At 46.5% G+C, this 18,739-nt stretch overlaps 1 protein-coding gene across 1 annotated transcript; it reads left to right on the forward strand.

Annotated features, from left to right (window-relative positions):
* The first annotated feature begins 206 nt into the window (after nt 1-206).
* Nucleotides 207-18,308, forward strand: LOC144952091 (uncharacterized). The gene is made up of 5 exons (XM_078882495.1): nt 207-386; nt 5,774-5,873; nt 8,131-8,310; nt 10,475-10,609; nt 15,489-18,308. Exons 2-5 carry the CDS (start codon nt 5,774-5,776, stop codon nt 16,649-16,651), a joined length of 1,578 nt encoding a protein of 525 aa, XP_078738621.1. The 5' UTR covers nt 207-386; the 3' UTR covers nt 16,652-18,308.
* Nucleotides 18,309-18,739: the final 431 nt, after the last annotated feature.

Below are 18,739 nucleotides of genomic sequence, written 5' to 3' on the forward strand. Positions count from 1 at the left end.
TACATGTGTAGCGACTTTTGGTCCTGGGATAATCGGGCACTGGACAGAATTCATCCCAATCGGTCAACCCGTGGCACCTGCCAGGGTCTGCGTCGACGGCGATCGCCCGGCTTTCCCGGCATCTTGTCGCTAAAAAAATGATTCCTTTCGTCGCTGCATCTTGTCGCTTGCTGGGCAGTGAATGGGGTGGGGGGAGGTCACTTGCAGACAGAGACACAGCAGCCTCGGCTGTTGCAGACACGGGGAAGGACACGGAGACACGGACAACGCAGAGACAGAGACACGGATAGCGGGGACAGGGACACGGACAGCGGGGACAGAGACACGGCCGAGCGTAGCGTCAGTCGCGTGTTGTCTGTCTCCGCACCCGGCAGGGCGCGTCCACGGTGAGCCGAGTGGGGCACGCGGACACGGCGCCGACTCGAGGCCGACTCGCAGTCTCCGTGGAGACGTCGTCATAGGGAGAGAGACACACACAGAGACACACACAGACACACACAGACACAGTGACACACACAGTGACACACACAGACACAGTGACAGACACAGAGACACACACAGACACAGAGACACACAGTGACACACCCAGTGACAGACACAGTGACACAGACACAGAGACACACAGTGACACACAGACACAGGGACACACACAGACACGGTGACACACAGAAACAGGGACTGACACAGTGACACACACAGTGACACACACAGACACACACAGTGACACACAGAGACAGTGACACACACAGACACAGTGACACACACAGACACAGAGACACACAGTGACACACACAGTGACACACACAGACACAGTGACAGACACAGACACACAGTGACACACACAGTGACACACAGACACAGGGACACACACAGTGACACAGTGACACACACAGTGACACACACAGACAGTGACACACACAGACACAGAGACACACAGTGACACACACAGTGACACACAGACACAGGGACACACACAGACACGGTGACACACACAGACACAGGGACACACACAGTGACACAGTGACACACACAGTGACACACACAGACACACAGTGACACACAGACACGTACAGGGACACACAGTGACACAGACACGTACAGGGACACACACAGTGACACACAGACACAGTGACACACACAGACACAGTGACACACACAGTGACACACAGTGACACACACAGTGACACAGACACAGTGACACACACAGTGACACACAGTGACACACACAGTGACACACAGTGACACACACAGTGACACACACAGACACGTACAGAGACACAGTAACACACAGACACGTACAGAGACACATACAAACACAGTACACACACAAGACACGTACAGAGACACATAGAGAGACAGACACACAAAGCAATACACACCGAGTAGCAGAGGTGTGGACTCGAGTCATGTGACTTGGACTCGAGTCAGACTCGAGTCATGAATTTGATGACTTGCGACTCGACTTGGACTTGCATAACAATGACTTTGTCCCACCTCTGCCGAGTAGTACACAGACACAGATGTAACACACATACATGAGACAGACACAAACACAGAGCAATACACACAGATGTAACAGTATTACACACAGACACGTACAGAGACACACGAAGAGACAAACACAGTAACACAGACATGTACAGAGACACACAGAGACACAAACAGCAATACACACAAATGTAACACAGAGTGATACAAACAGAATATTACACACAGACACGTACAGAGACATCAACACACTAATGCTGATGTAACACAGACACGTACAGAGACACAGAGAGAGACAACACAGTAATACACACAGACACGTACAGCGTTATAGACACAGTAATACACACAGACACGTATAGAGACACGTAGAGATACAAACACAGTAAATACACAGATGTAGCACATATACACGTATAGAGACGCAGATATATAGACACGGATGTAATACACAGGCGCGTTACAGAGGCACACAGACAGAGAGACAAACAGATGTAATACACGTAGAGAGAGACACACAGAGACACGTAACGCACAGACATACAGATAGACACGTATACATTCTTACAGAGGGACAGAGTCGGAGCGAGACGCAGAGAGTTGGATTTGGAGGGAGGTAAGAGAAAGAAAGACACAGACAGAAACCGACTTAGATACAGAGATTGTAGATAGACGGAGCAATCGGGACAAAGATACACACAGAGAGAGACACAACACGGACAGACAGCACAGAGAGAGACACGGAGCTGCGCGTGGATTGACTCTGGAGGTGTCGTTCTTGGCCACAGCGAACGCAGCTGATGCAGCAGGAGCGCTGCTAGAGAGACATACATAGACACAGACACAAAGACAAGAGATACATAGACAGACACAAAGGCAAGATACATATATACACAAAGACAAGATATATTTAGACACAGACACATACATAGACACATAGATAGAGACAGACAGATAGGCAGACATATAGACAGATATAAAGACACAGATATACAGAAACACATACATAGAGAGCTATATGGGATTATAGACACAGAGACACATAGATCTGTATGGGAATATCGACACAGACATCGACACAGAGACGCAGATGCCGTTCTAGATATGGAGACAAGAGGCGGGCACACATAGCAATAGATACAGGTACAGAGAGACACAGACACAGAGAGACATAGACACAGAGAGAGACAGACACAGAGAGACATAGACACAGAGAGACACAGACACAGAGAGACACAGACAGAGAGACACAGAGAGATATAGACACAGAGAGACATAGACACAGAGAGACATAGACACAGAGAGACAGACACACACATGCAGAGACACATAGACATTCATTCTCCAATGGCACCGCCTAATCGGCATACTCGATCGCATAATTAACATACTCCATCGCATAATTAACATACTCCAACGCGTAATTAGCATCGGCTGTTTGTCTATTTGTTTGTGTTTCTCCCTTGTGATGGGACTTTGTAGGACGAACGCTGAGATTTATAACGACGCGGGGTGACCAATAAGGTCTGAATTGGTCTGTAATAAGTTTGCACTGATAAGGGGTTGACAGGTTTGCTTTGGTGCAGTGATAACTGTTTAATTTAAACTTATATTCAGGCCTTCAGGGTACCATATCAAGGTTTTAGTCGATCTTTTGGTATATACCACCTGGTTGAAAAACTCCAATGCATTTAAATGAAAAGTTGGTCATACGTAGTGCGGTAAACTTTTAACATTCAGCTGCTATCGGTGAGTCAACAAAATATTTTTAAAAAATTGTATTGTTAAGTCTTGTGCAACATTAAATATAGCACAACGGTCATAATTATTAAAAGGATTGATTCATCAAGAAAGTGCAATTAAAAAGTCAAGTTCTTGAAGGAGTTGAATGGTGACTCGTACTGCATAATTTAAACTATCAAACTATATCATGGGACCTCCTTTGGTGTGGACCAATCAGTTTCAAGGACAATGCATATATTATACTGGTAGGAACCTCCTGGTTACACCAGCCCACAGGAGATTATTGTGTCCGTCCGTCGTGCATCCAAAAATGGGAGAGGTGTGGCTGGGTGGAGAGGGGAGAGTGGGGAGGGGCTGGGTGGGGAGGGAGGGGCTGGGTGGGGAGGGTGGGGAGGGGCTGGGTGGGGAGGGGTGGGGCTGGGTGGGGAGGGACTGGTCACCCTGTGGTGCCCTTATAAAACTCAACGTTTAACCTACTCACGCCGGCTTGTGCCCGCCTTCACAGTCGGGCATATTTACGGAGTACACTACGCCGCCGTTGACCCTGGCCATTGACCGAGCAACCCAACGTTCCGACCAGCTCCCTCCGCAGGAATGTGTTCTGAGTATGTTTTTTGTTTGCATTCTCACCACAAGCGTTGTGGTTAATGCAGACATGATTCCTTGTAAAAGGTTTCAGTTTGGTGTTTTAACATCTTAACACCTATATATTCTTTGTTCTGTCGGTAAAGTCACGTAGAAGGGAAATAATAAAATAAAAATAAAACAATAATCATCAGGTGTGAAAACCACAGCAAATTGTATTGCTGTGGTTTTCACACATGATGATTGCTTGTGTTGCAATCGAAACGTCGTGATAATTTTATTGTTTTACTTTGATTATTTTATTATTTCACTTCTACGTGACTTTACCGAAAGAACCAAGAAGATGAATCCCTGCAGTCACGAAAGCTTTAAATCGAAATCTTAACACCTGTTTTGTTGCCAGACAAAAAGGGGAAAAGCCTATATCAAACTATAATTATATCAAACTATAATTTTTACTTTACCAGGTAAGGCCCCCACACTGAGCTGCGTAGCTCTTTTTCAGAAGCGACCTGGCCATTACAAGTGAAAGCTCAATGAAGTGGCTTATCATCATCGTGTGGAAATGTATCGCAGCCAAATACTCTAAACGCGTGACGTTGATTCTAAATGTGAAGGGGAAAACCGGAAGGACCCGGAGTAAGATCCATGCGTCCACGGAGAGAGAGGGAAACCGCAAACTCTAAAGGGGCCGTCCATAAATGACGTCACGCGATTTTGGAAGTTTTTTTACCCCCCCCATCCCCATCGTCACACGGCGTCACAAAAAGTCAGACCCCCCCTCAAATATGACGTCACAAAAAAAACATGCTTCAATTCGCTTTAAACTATTGTCATTGTAGTGCGTATTTAATGTGGCGCTGCACTCTGATGTTGTAGGAGAAAACATTTATTAAAAAGTCTATTTAATTAAGTAGAACGTGTTGTCTATATTTATTTAAAGTTGCGCATTTTGATGTGACGTCACATTTCTCCACCCCCCCCCCTCGTCACACATCGTCACAAATGTCTGACCCCCCCCCCCTAGGTGCGTGACGTCATTTATGGACGGCCCCAAATATCACAGCAGGCGTCAGGGTCGAGATCGAACCCACGCATGTTGCGTTAACTGTTGTGATCGCTGGCGCGCGTGTTTGTGTTCATTCTGCGTGGCGCTTGCTAATAATGTTCACGCATGTGCTGCTTGTATTGCGTATCGTGTTTTTTTTCTAAATGCTTATTAGGGATTTCATGATGTTATGCTTACTAATGTTTGTGTACGAATACTCTATTGTTGTCCTAGTGGGGAGCGGTGGTGTAGCGGTTGGTGCGCTACGAACCCAGCAGTCCGAGTTCGATTCCCACTCAAGGCCAACACCAGTGACGATTATCTGAACCGGTCCTGGGCCTCCCTTAGGTCGACTCAGCCTCAAATGAGTACCTGGTGCGATGTGTAAATATCGCCATTAGGAAGACAAAGGCGGCCGGGTGTGGTGCTAGCCACCCACCCCCTCGTGTGCCATGCTGGCCTTCATAGGTGCTTGCCAGCAGCACTTGCCCCAACAGTCTGTTAAGGCTACACAGGGAATCCTTGTCCTTGTTATATATATGATATATATTATATGTATGTGTATCTGTGTTTTTGACATACAATATGCAGTCCCAGCTACGGCAAAAATCTTTGACGAGTGGTATCTGAACCGGTCTCGGACCTCCTTTAGGTTTGCTCTGCTTTAAATGAGCCCCTGGTTGTGGTATGTAAACAGCAGCACCAGAGAGGCAAAGGTGGTCCTGGCCACGCCGCCCTCTCGTGTGCCGTGCCGGCCTTCACAAGTTAAATATACATACAGGGGATCCTCACTAACAGCACCTGCGTTTGCCCCAACAGTCTGTCTTTGTGTATGTACAAAAGTGCACATGCGTATGTGTGTCTGCACATGTCTAATTGGATGTAAACAAAACTTACTTTCGTCCTCAGATGTCTTCGTACGTGGGATTTCCGATCATCAAACAAGAGGATGAAGAAAGTGCAAACTGTGGAGCGTGTCCTGACTTCACGATGAAATGCGAAGATGTCGGTGAGTTCCGTTTGAACCACGACGATTGACAATCAAACATGGATCGTCGTCGCCGGCAGCAGCAAGTTGACACGGAGACATTTGACTATCGTTGTTGCGATTATTTTATTTACCGTGCGCATCGAGCTTAGCCTGACATGACATGAGCCACACAGCCCCATTTCAAAATAATAATAATTTACAATAGACTCCTGATTATCCCAGGTGCGCGGTTAATCCGCAAATCGGATTAACCGCGCACCTGAGATTTTGACATAAATTAATAACTCATGGGTTTTTCCATTAGCCCAAATGAATAATCTAATCGCAGTGAAACATTGTTCTTCTTGGAAATGTTTATTACAAGTCACACGGTGCTTAAACCATGCAATCATGCGCTTTGGTTAATCCCCTAATCAATTTAATTTACTTAAACATATTTGATACCTATATTAGTGGTTTTCGGCATAGATATCTATGCAAAATGTATATTTTTGGATTATCAGCGATTTTTAATAATAATCCACAGCCGTCCTCCCCGTCATTAGCAAGTATGATCGAGAATCTACCGTATAAGGCGCAAATTTCATCCAGGGATCTCAGAGCACCGTGCACGAAGTTAGGAAATAATAATACTGCATAGTCTAGAGTCCACTGGTCATACATGGGGAAGTGAAGACCTGCAAGCGAAACAGGTGCGAGTTTTTAGAGAATAGCTAAGCAGGGTGAGTGAGCTCGCCCATCGAAGCACGCGACGGATAGGCATGCGTCTGGTCAGAGGATCCATTGAAACTATAAAAAAACAATTCTAGATTTGAAGTTTTCGTGACTGCAGGGATCCATACTCATTGGTTCTTTCGGTAAAGTCACGTAGGTATGAAAAAAATTAAATCACGACGTTTCGATTGCAACACAAGCAATCATCATCAAATGGGAAAACCACAGCAAGAATTTTTTTTGCTCTCTCCCACTTCAGCAAAACATTTTGTTGCTGTGGTTTTCCCACCTGATGATGATTGCTTGTGTTGCAATCGAAACGTCGCAATTTAATTTACCAAAAGAACCAAAGAGTATAAAAAACTAGTTTTTATTTGACCAGGTAAAAAGACCCCACTGAGCTGCTGGCTATCACAAATGATAGCCCAATGATTGTGGCTTGTCACATCATGTGGACATTTATAGCAGCCAAATACTCTTAAACGCAACGTTGATTCTAAATGTGTGGAGGGAAAATCCACATGACCATGGAGAGAAAACGCAAACTCCAAATATACAGAAGGCTTCAGGGTCGGGATCAAATCCACGACCTCTTGTATACCAGGTGAGGCAATTAACATCTTGTCATTGTGGTGCCTCAACAGGCTTCCTGATGTACTGTAGAATATTTCGTAAATGCTGAGGATGAGGTGAGTGGTGAATGTCAAGAAAAATATCACGACGTTTCGATCGCAACACAAGCAATCGTCTCTCACCTGAAGACGATTGCTTGCGTTGCGATCGAAACGTCGTGATATTTTTATTATTTTTCTAGCTACGTGGCTTTACCAAAAGACCCATAGAATAGGTGTTAAGATGTTAAAACACCAAACTGAAACCTTTTACAAGGAATCATGTCTGCATTAACCACAATACTTGTGATCAGAATGCAAACAAAAAACGTACTCTGATAATATATGCATTGTCTTTGAAACTGATTGGTCCACACCAGAGACAGCTTTCTTTTGAGCCTAGTTTCAAAGCGGTGTTAGACCAGAGGATGCCAAAAGGCGTACAGCACAAAGACAAGCATAATCAGAATAATGAGGGCTCGGGGTGAGCATCAGTTTTAAAGACAATGCATATATTATCAGAGTCCGTTTTTTGTTTGCATTCTGACCACAAATATTGTGGTTAATGCAGACATGATTCCTTGCAAAAGGTTTCAGTTTGGTGTTTTAACATCTTATCACCTGTTTTGTTGCCAGACAAAAGGGGAAAACCTATTCTCATATTTTGGTACTGGCAAAGGAGGTCCCATGATGTAGATGCTCACCCCGAGCCCTCAATAACCTTACTAATTGGCTCTGTGGGGGTGGTGGCGGGTTTAACGACACATTTATATTTCCACGATCTAACCCAAAAAAAAACTCTTATGGACAAGCCTCTGAGAGTCCCAACTATGGCAACGCAATGAGAATTGTAATATTGGTGGGAGAAACATCCCTCTCCGGCCTGTGTTGCGTAATGTAATAAATCTGCCATCCGTCAAACTTACCGCGGTGCATTTTCTGAATTGCAGCTCTAGATGTCAATTCTGTTAAGGCTGAAGAAGCCACCGAGAATCCAGAGGGGATGGCGCATTGCCACGACAGACGTCTGGCCAATCCAAAACAGAACTTGACCACCAAGGTGGAGGTGTGGGCGGACGACATAAAAAAGTTCATCCAGGTGGAGTTGTTGGAGGAGGACACTGGTCAAGGTGAGTCTCCGTTTCGAGCGCATCGCAGACAAACGTGCGACGTCGTCTTGTGTTACCGTCGATGGTCGCACTCGTTACACGAAAAGTGCTCGCCACAAATGAACCACACCACCTTGCTGATCTCGTCAAGGAGCATGAGCCATCACGCGAACTCCGGTCATCCTCACAGCAGCGGCTTTTGGCTGGCCATCGAACAGAGGTGGTCGCTGCATCGCGCGCTTTCAGATGTGCTTCTGCGGCCGTCTGGAATGCTCTTCCGATATTAGGAAGCCGGTGGCGCTATGCACTTTTAAATAATCATCTAGATATTAAAACTCATTTCTTTAGAGCTGCTTTTTGTGTTTAGTTTGTTGTCCTTCCCCCCGCACCTCCGATTAGCACGGTTGGCTACGTACGGTGCGAAAGAAGTTCAATATGCATACAGACACCTGGCTTCTGTTTAATACACCAGTAGAGCCAACCGATCTTCGAGAGGAAAAAAAAATCACAGTTCATTTGTGGTCATATCAGGCTGCATACAAGAGGTAAACTAATAGATACTCGTGAATAAAGAATGAGTTTCCCACAGGCAGTCATCCAAACGTTTATAATATTTATAGCTGGGATACGATAGATTGCAACGATATGAGAAACATTGTAGTTAAAGCCAAACATAGCGCGTGTGTCGGGGGACATGGATTGTGAGGAGCGGTGACACAGCGGTTAGCGTGCTGTACTATTAACCCGGCGACCCGGGTTCAACGCCCGCCAACGGCCTCCAATACCGATGACAATTGTCTTTACTCGTTCCTGGGCGTCCCACTCGGTCGAACCAACCTCAAACGAGTGCCCGGTGGGGTGTCTAGTAAACATTGCCACTGGGGGAGATAAAGGCGTCCGGGCGTGGTGCTGGCCACCCCACGCCGCTCGTGTGCCGAGGCGGCCTTCATAGGTGGCGCTGCTACTCGCTAACGCAGCACTTGGGACATGGATAACACTGCCGGTATTACAAGCGACCCGCGTTAGAGTTGGAAAGCACACTCGGGGGAATTAGCTGAACTGCACAAATACCGACTCCTCTCTCCCCAAGCAATATGAAGTTAACGTTAGATTTTTTTGGGGTGGGGGGTGGCATAACTTTACCCCGCAGTATGTACAGTACAGACTGTTCTCCTATAACGCCGCGTGTTTTCATAACAAGTTGTTGCGACACGGATGCGAATTGGATATGACGCGATCGCGTGAACAGAACTACTTCGTGCAAGTAAGAATAAGCGATTGTAATACGACTGAATTGGCGTAGCATCGCAGAAGGTGAGATGCTGCTGGATGCTTCGAGATGCTACCCACATACCTCAGTCTTTGTTCGGCCTGCGTACGCATCTCACACCTTATCACGGACTATGCTTTAACCCCTATATTATTTATTATAATGCAATTTTTCCATAGCGCGGTGTTCTTCAGGAACGCAACTCTAGCTGAGTCTGCGGGGTAATGAGCCGTGTTTTATATCAGGGCTTTTTAATTGTAGTAATTTTTTTGAAGTCATCCGTGATCTGGTTTGAAATGACGAGTGATCAGGCTCAGTAAATATGGCACTATATGTTGATTTGAAGCTTTCGTGACTGCAGGTATCCATACTCTTTGGTTCTTTCGGTAAAGTCACGTAGTTAGAAATAAAATTTCTAATAAAACATATTTTATTTGTAACTACGTGATTTTACCCAAAGAACCAAAGAGTATGGCACTATATGGTTTACTAATGTTCCTCGTAAAATATGTGCACATACATCGGCATTTGGGGTGCCTGTAACAAAAGAGTGAGAATTAAACTGGCGGTGAAAGGAACACACAATGTATCTGGGGCTCTTTTTGCTATGTTTTCATCATCTTGATACTAGATGAAAAAAAAGAATACAGGTGTTAAGATGTTACAACATTTATTTGTGCTATTCAGGTTCGCTATCTGAACAGCATCTGTGGTGGTTTAAATCTACTTGCTGTAAGTAAATAACTCGTGATTAATTAACTGTTAAACACCCAAGCCTCAAAGAACTCAACTAATTCAACGTTGATCATTCTTAGCGGTGGTAAGGGCTGATATATGTAACTGGCCATGTTTATTTATGTTTTATAACTCCCATGATTGAAAGACCGTAATACATTTTTTATTATAAATGTGCAGTTCTGGATCCAAATACTCGTCAAGTTGGAGAAGCCAGTGAGAGACCAGAGGGCACGGACGATTCCCATGGATACGCTGACAATTTACACCGAAACTTCATCAAGGTGGAGTCATCAGAGGAGGACGCTGGTGAAGGTGAGAAGATCCCCTTTGGATCACCTCGCAATCCTTCCGCATCGCCCCTGCCCGCTTTCAGTCGTCTGTTTTTGCCCTTGCTAATTGTGTCTGTAACCCTCATCGTTCTTCTTGTGATGTGATTCCGCCTCTTCTTCATGAGGTTCTCTCTCTTCCTTCGCTCCTTTACATACTTGTGTGGAGCAGTGCAGCTCTGGAGGCAGAACTGCACTGCTACCCAGCGCGTCCGCAGGTGGCGGACAGTGGAAAGACCTTCTGTGAAGGTTGTGTGCGAAATAAGCAGGGGGAAACCCTCACGAATAAGTCGTGGACCAAACAGCTCGAGCACCACCAGGGTGTGGTCAGGAGTGCAGATGGCAATGCTTTTCCTCTTCAAAAGCCACATATACCCTTTGACGATGCTGTGACATGGCGATTATAGGTCGCCATTATAAACACATTCCTGTGGAGGGAGCTGGTAGGAACGTTGGGTTGCTCGGTCAATGGCCAGGGTCAACGCAAATATGCCCGACTGTGAGGGCGGGCACAAGCCGGCGTGAGTAGGTTAAACGTTGAGTTTTATAAGGGCACCACGGGGTGACCAGCCCCTCCCCACCCAGTCCCGCCCTCCCCTCCCCACCCAGCCCCTCCCTGCACGACGGGCGGACGGACAGAATAATCCCCTGTTGGCTGGTGTAACCAGGAGGTTCCTACCAGTATAATCCTACCTGCCTCCAGCCATGGGGTTAATACGTCCTCAACGGCAGAGTAGGCAGAAGATGTTGAGATCTCTTAACGGCTGTGAAGGCAGATGAAGGCTGCAGCAGAACCACATCTGCGATTGTCTTGGTCTCCTTGCCATTGGATTTATCGTCGCGTTCAGAAGCTGCTGTGTGGAAGCTGCTGTGCAACAGCTTCACAATAAAATAAATCACGCACTGGCGTCTTTCATGGAAGGAATAGCAGCTTCCAGCACATTCAATACAAGTCCTTTGGCGACCAGCTAGTGATGACGGGAGCAGGATTGTGAAGTCTGGAAGCTTCTAGTCGCAAGCTGGCATGAAGGATGTCTTACACTTGGAGGATACAGAAGTGTGTTTTGGCAGCTGTAACTGTGACTGAGCAGTCCACTTTAGGATCCACTCTGCTCACCTCACATGGGGAAGGGGCTAGAAAATGTGCCCTAAACATAGTCTGTCTCACCCCTTCCCGACTGGATAACCACCTCCAGAGGGATCACCATTGCTGCAGTGAAAACAAAAATTTAAAGCCAAAACATTTAATTTGGGACCTAGAATGTCAGGATCCTTATGGACAAGCCTAAAAACGAACGCCCAGAACGCCGCACCACAATCGTGGCCCGGGAAGTCAGATGGCACAACATTGATGTGGCTGCCCTCAGTGACACTCAGTGAACAAGGGAGGGGCAGCTCAAGGAACACGGAGGTGACTAAACACTCTTCTGGAAAAGGCAGACAGGAAGAACAACGGCGGCTGCACGGAGTTGGTTTCGCCATCAAGAAAGAACCATCGGAATCAGCGAGCGCCTCATGACTCTTCATCTCAAACTGGTGGGGTGGCGATATTCCACTGTCATCAGCGCATATGTCCCACGCTTGATTCTGATGATGACACCAATGAAAAATTATACGCTAACCTTGACAAGGTCGTTTATACCATTTCTGTAGGAGACAAACTTATTCGTCTCGGTGATTTTAATTCCAGAGTAGAAAGAGTTCTTAAGGCTCTGGAATGGAACCATCGGCAAGGAAGGAGTGGGAAAGGTCAATTCCAACGGCATCCTCGTCTTGACTAAATGCATGGAACATGACCTCATCGTCACCGACACCCTGTTCTGCCAGAAAACAAATACAAAACATCATGGCAACATCCACGATCTAAGCATTGGCACTTGATCGATTACATAATTATTCATGCCCAGGATCGTAAACATCTCTGCATCACCGAGGCTTTGCTAGAAGCTGATGATTGCTGAACTGATCACCGACTCATCTGCTCAATCACGTCCATTAAAACTGGCTCCCAAGCGATGGCTGCAGTGGAATAAATGCCGACGGAAGATCAACGAGAAGGTCTCAAGAACTCTATTAATACCTGTAAAGAGACACTTGGAGTCTCTACTAAGAAACATCAAGACTGGTTTGATAAGAATGATCAGGAGATCCAACAGTTGATCGATCGCAAACACAAGGTTTTTTGTGCTCGGGAAAATTACACCAATTTCAAGCAAAATAGGTTGAATCACCTACAAGTGAAGGCAGCGGTCCAGAGGAGGACCCGCGATATGAAAAACAGATGGCGGGAAGACAAGGTGAAAGAGATCCAACATCTTTCCAACATCCATAATATGCGCGGCTTTTTCAGTGCCACCAGAACCGCCTATGGTCCGAGCACTCAGGGACCAACCCACATGAGGCCTAAGAATGGAGGAGATCTGATCAATGAGAGGGAAGCTGTCAACACTTGCTGGAAGGAGCATTTTGAAAGTCTCTCAACCGAGACTCGTCCGTCGATGAGTGTTTTCTGCTCCATCCCACAACACCCAATCAGAAATGAGCTTGGAATCTCCCCAACCCTTGATGAAGTGAGAAAAGCTATCAAGCAGATGAAGAACAATAAGGCATCTGGAGCTGATGGAATACCTGCAGAAATGTTCAAACAAGGGGGAGAGGAGCTCATGTCATTGCTTCCAAGCGCTCATCTTGAAGATTTGGAAATACGAGGAAATCCCAAACGACCTCGGATGCCATTATTGTGACAATCTTTAAGAAAGGAGATAAATCCAATTGTGGAAATTACAGGGGGATCGCCTTGCTGTCCACTGCAGGAAAGATCATTGCAAGAACTCTCCTGAACCATCTTCTGCCACTTGCTAATTAACTCCTCCCAGAATCCCAATGTGGGTTCAGGCCATCGAGAGGCAAAACTGACATGGTCTTCACTGCCCGTCAGATGCAATAAAAATGTCAGCAACAACACAAACCTCTTTACATGGCCTTCTTTGACCTCACAAAAGCCCTTGATTCTGTCAACCGAGAAGCACTCTGGAGGATCCTTCAAAAGTATGGATGCCTATTGAAATGTGTCACCATTATTTGGCTGCTGCATGATGGTATGTGAGAAGTGATTCTTAGAAATGGCTCCACCTCAAACCACTCTGAAGTTAACATTGGAGTCAAACAAGGCTGTATCATCGTTACAACACTCTTCTCAATATTCATTGCCGCGATGCTACAGCTAACTACTGGCAAGCTTCGAGCATGAGTGGAGCTAAACTACAGAATGTTGTTCAACATCAACCGACTTAGAACTAAAACTAAGACCATCCGGGCAGTAGTTGTTGAGCTCCAGTATGCTGACAATGCTTTTGTGTGTGCCCAATCAGAAGCAGATCTTCAGGCAATCGTCAAAACTTTTACTGAAGCGTATGAGAAAATAGGACTGACGCTGAATATTTTAAAGAATAAAGTCATCCATCAAACAGTTCTCAATGAGCAGTCCCCAGCTCTGGAAAACGTTGAGCATTTCCAATACCTCGGAAGCAGCTTATGGTCAGTTGAGGAAAATGGTGTTTGAGGAACGTGACATCAGGTCCAAAACCAAGATCATGGTTTATCAAGCAGTCGTAATCTCTACCTAACTGTACGGAGCTGAGACGTGGATAATATACAGGAGACATCTCATCAAAGCCGTAGAGAAGTGCCATAAACGCTGCCTGCCGAAGATCCTTCAAATCAGGTGGGAAGACAGATGCACTAACATCAGCAAACAAACACCATGAGCATTAAGGCCATGATCATTCGACATCAGCTTCGCTGGGCCGGCCACGTCATCCGTATGCCCAACTCCAGACTCCCGAAGCAAAGAGTCTTCTACACCCAGCTTAGTCGCGGTGTGCGTTCAAGAGGAGGGCAGAGAAAGCACTTCAAGGATGTCCTCAATGCCAACATGAAGAAGTCGATGGTGCACACCAACTCATGTGAGATTCTTGCCCAGGATCAACTCAGCTGGAGACACACACAGAGAGTCTATTTCAAGGATCCGAACATTTTGAAACTCAACGGCATAAACAGGAAGTGTGGAAGCGGGAACGGCGGAAATGGCATGCTGCAGCCTGACTTACTAATCCAGTCCCATCCACCACTCTTTCTGGACACGTGTGGCCGAGCTGCAGCAGAATCTGTCAATCTCAGATCGGTCTCTTCAGCCATCTTTGGACCCACAGATAATCCAACTCTTCTATGGAAGACAGTCATCCTTGATTGCGAGGGATAGCCTATGATGATGACATACTTGTAGATTGTACCACGGTGGTGAGAGGGGTGCCACAGTGGCGAGATGTTAATTACCTCGCCTGGTATACAGGAAGTTGTGGGTTTGATACCGACCCTGACGCCGGTATTTTTGGAGTTGCATGTTTCCCTCTCTCCCCGTGGTCGCGTGGATTTTTCTCTGTGTCCTCCAGTTTTTCCCTCCACATTTAGAAATATGCTTTTATCGTATTTGGCTGCTGATATACGTTTCCACGTGATAGGCCACTTCATTGAGCTATTATTGGTGGCCAGGTCGCTTCTGAAAAAGAGCCATTTAGCTCAGTGGGCCTTATCTGGTCAAATAGTTAAAGTATTTGAAGTAAGATCATGTCCATTAACTTTTTATTTAACCAAACAGGCAGATTGTGCATACTATGTTTCAGATACTAATATGATTTCCAAGTATTTGTGATGCTCGCATGCATTTTCTTATCTTGTTGATCATAAAAGACACCATTTAACCGAGATGTGCATGTTAAATTGATTGAGGAAGCTATGTTTGTTAAAAATGTATTTTCCTCTAACCGGTAGTATTTGTGTTTTCTTTTTATTTAATAACCCCGCAGCTGTTGAAGGAAAAGGAAGGAGGCTTCTGTGCGAGGAATGCAGGAGGGGCGGTTGCTTCGAAACGACGACGGACGAAGTGGGGCGCATCTGCCAGACCCCGCGAGCCGGATGCATGCGGTGCGGCAAGATGCTCCACAGTGTCGCCTTGTCATCCATCGGCAGCCGGCAGAGGCTACGCGCCGACGGAAAGGCGACCGTTCCGCAGGTCGTCGATCGCGAAGCGACGAGCGCCGCTGACGGCAGGAAGCACGTGTGCGCGTATTGTGGAAAGGGATTTTCGCGTAACTACGAGTTGCAGAAGCACGTCAGGACGCACACGGGGGAAAAACCTTACGTGTGCAAAGAGTGCGGGAGGGGGTTCGCGCGGAGTTTCGACTTAAAGACTCACTTTATAGTGCATACCGGCGAGAAGCCGCACGCGTGCAAGGAGTGCGGGGAGCGCTTTGCGCAGCGCTCTCACTTGGAGGCGCACTCCGTGTCGCACACGGGCGAGTGGCCACACGCGTGCACGGAATGCGGGAAGGGCTTCATGCGGTCGTACGATTTAAAGATCCACTTCAGGATCCACACCGGCGAGAGGTCGCACGTGTGCAAGGAGTGCGGCAAGGGCTTCACGAGGCGTTCAAAATTGGAGGCACATTCCGCGTCGCACACGGGCGAGTGGCCGCACGCGTGCGGCGAGTGCGGGAAGGGCTTTGCGCAGCGCTCCGATCTGGAGAAGCACAAGAGGAAGCACACCGGTGAGAAGCCCCACATCTGCAAGGAGTGCGGGAAGGGCTTCGCGCAGCGCTCCTGCCTAGACAAGCACACCATCACGCACACCGGCGAGAAGCCGCACGTGTGCGGCGATTGCGGGAAGGGGTTCAAGTGGCGCGAGCAATTGGCGGCGCACTCCATCACGCACACGGGCGAGTGGCCGCACGTGTGCAAGGTGTGTGGGAAGGGCTTCGCGCAGCGCTCCAAGTTGGAGGGGCATTCCGTGTCGCACACGGGCGAGTGGAGACACGTGTGCGGCGAGTGCGGGAAGGGCTTCGCGCAGCGCTCCGATCTGGAGAAGCACACGAGGACGCACACGGGCGAGAAGCCGTTCGTGTGCGGCGAGTGCGGGAAGGACTTTGCGCACCGCTATCATCTGGAGAAGCACAAGAACACGCACCGGTGAGAGGCCCGTGGGTGTGCGAGGAGTGTGGGAAGAAGGACTTTCCCAGAGTGCGTACGTATGTACGTGTTGTTGAACTTTCACAACGTACGTAGCCAACCGTGCTAATCAGAGGTACGGGAAGCGATGATTTTAAAGAGGCGTTCCTAGAACTACCCGGTAGAAATCTTGAATCCTGAGGTTTTTCCCATTTGACATTGAAAGCAATGGTTGAATGGGTTTTGTTTTCTCCGGAATACATTTACCGATTTGTGTATTGTGCTCGTGAACGATGTGTATTAATTAGTAGGGATGTATTTAAGACCGCAACAGGAGGGTGATGCTGGTTGTAATTATCGGCGAAACCTCACGGTACTCGAATTGTAAATGTCGTGGGTATACTCTCCAACACACAACCGGTGAGTGCTGAACTAAGTAAATTGGCTGTGTCCGGGTAGTGGTGGTGGTTGTGCTGCTCCCCAATGCATCCTCGTTGGGATTTCATTTGATTTGTACGCATGATGAACTTCGCACTTGATGATTGGCTCACTAGTGACGACATCATATTTATCTCTATAAGACCAAAACAGGAGGAAGATTTCTCCACAACTCTCTGGCTGCCGCCTGATGAGGCTGGTTGTGATTACCGGCGAAACATCACGGTACTTGAATTGTAAATATTGTGGGTTTACCCTCCAACATACAACAATCGGTTCATGCTGAACTCGTAAACGAATTGGACACGTTTAGTTTACGTGACAAACCCTTTACAGATTGGCTGTGTGTAGGGTGGTGGCAAGTTTAACAACACAATTATATTTACGTGATCTAACCCAACACAAAACTATTATTATGGGTAATATTGTTTCAACGTCGATGATTTCAAAATAGACCTTCGTCAGACCCCAACGCCCCTTTGGCGGGTGGTGAACCTTTTTTGGCAGTATCCAAGATGATGAAAAAAATAAGAATAGGTTTTACTCCGTTCTTGCAATAAAACAGGTGGTGTTAAGATGTTCAAACAGTCTGCATTAATCACACGTACTTGTGGTGGCAAAACTTGCAAACAAACATGCTCCGATACCATGCATTGTCTGTTCGCCTTTTAGTATTCGCTGGTCTAACACTGGTGAGACAAGGCCGTACAATCGGTTTCAAAGACAATGCGTACATTATTATGATGTTTATTTACATGTTTTGACAGAAGTATGTGTGGTTAATGCAGACTTGATGCCTTGCAAAAAGGTATCTGGTGTTTGATCATCTTAACACCTGATTTATTGCAAGAAGCAGTAAAACTTATTCTTATTTTTTCGTCATCCTACATTGTTCATTGCCCGAGATCCTTCACAACCAACCTGCACATCTCTTCAACACTCCCACATGTTAGACTCCCCCCCCCTCCTCCACCCCACCCCTCCCGTGTTCATTAAAATGAAAGAAACGGCCAACCGCTGCGATAGTCCAGCTTTTTAAGCCCTGTAATTGAGGACGCGTATGAATGACCCTGTAAAACATGAGGCGGTTAACTGTGTGTTTATCTCTAGATTTGAAGCTTTCGTGACTGCAATGATTCATATTCTTAGGTTTTTTCCGTTAAAGTCACGTAGGTAAAACATTAAAATTAATGAAAGTAAAATAAAACAAAATAAAAATCACGACGATGTGTTGCCTCCGAAACGTCGTGATTTTTATTTTTATTTTGTTTTATTTTACTTTCATTAATTTTAATGTTTTACCTACGTGACTTTACCGAAAAAACCTAAGAATATGTGTGTTTATCGTTGGAAGTGTATTGTGCATTGCGCATCGTGAATAGGAAAATATTTTTACTTGATGTGGTGATAAACTGGTGATATCAGAATCATTTCGGTATGAATAGATGTGACATCGGGTGTGTGTTTGTGTGCGCCCCTGAAGTGGAGTGGCGGCGCAGTGATTAGCGCGCTGCACTACGAACCCGGCGACCCGAGTTCGATTCCCGCTCACGGCCAACACCAGTGATAGCCATTATTTGAACCAGTACTGGGTCTCCCCGAGGTCGACTCAGCCTCAAATGAATACCTGGTGCGGTGTGTAAAAACATCGCCACTAGGGAGACAAAGGCGGTCG

This window comes from Lampetra fluviatilis, chromosome 65, assembly GCF_964198595.1.
Source record: "Lampetra fluviatilis chromosome 65, kcLamFluv1.1, whole genome shotgun sequence".
Classification (NCBI taxonomy): domain Eukaryota; kingdom Metazoa; phylum Chordata; class Hyperoartia; order Petromyzontiformes; family Petromyzontidae; genus Lampetra; species Lampetra fluviatilis.

What these genes read in the sequence shown, in the direction of transcription:
- LOC144952091 (XM_078882495.1), top strand. Translation starts at nt 5,774, where the DNA reads ATGTCTTCGTACGTGGGATTTCCGATCATCAAACAAGAGGATGAAGAA. An exon ending in GATGAAATGCGAAGATGTCG is followed by an intron (nt 5,874 to 8,130) that starts GTGAGTTCCGTT and finishes TCTGAATTGCAG; the next exon opens with CTCTAGATGTCAATTCTGTT. An exon ending in AGAGGAGGACGCTGGTGAAG is followed by an intron (nt 10,610 to 15,488) that starts GTGAGAAGATCC and finishes ATAACCCCGCAG; the next exon opens with CTGTTGAAGGAAAAGGAAGG.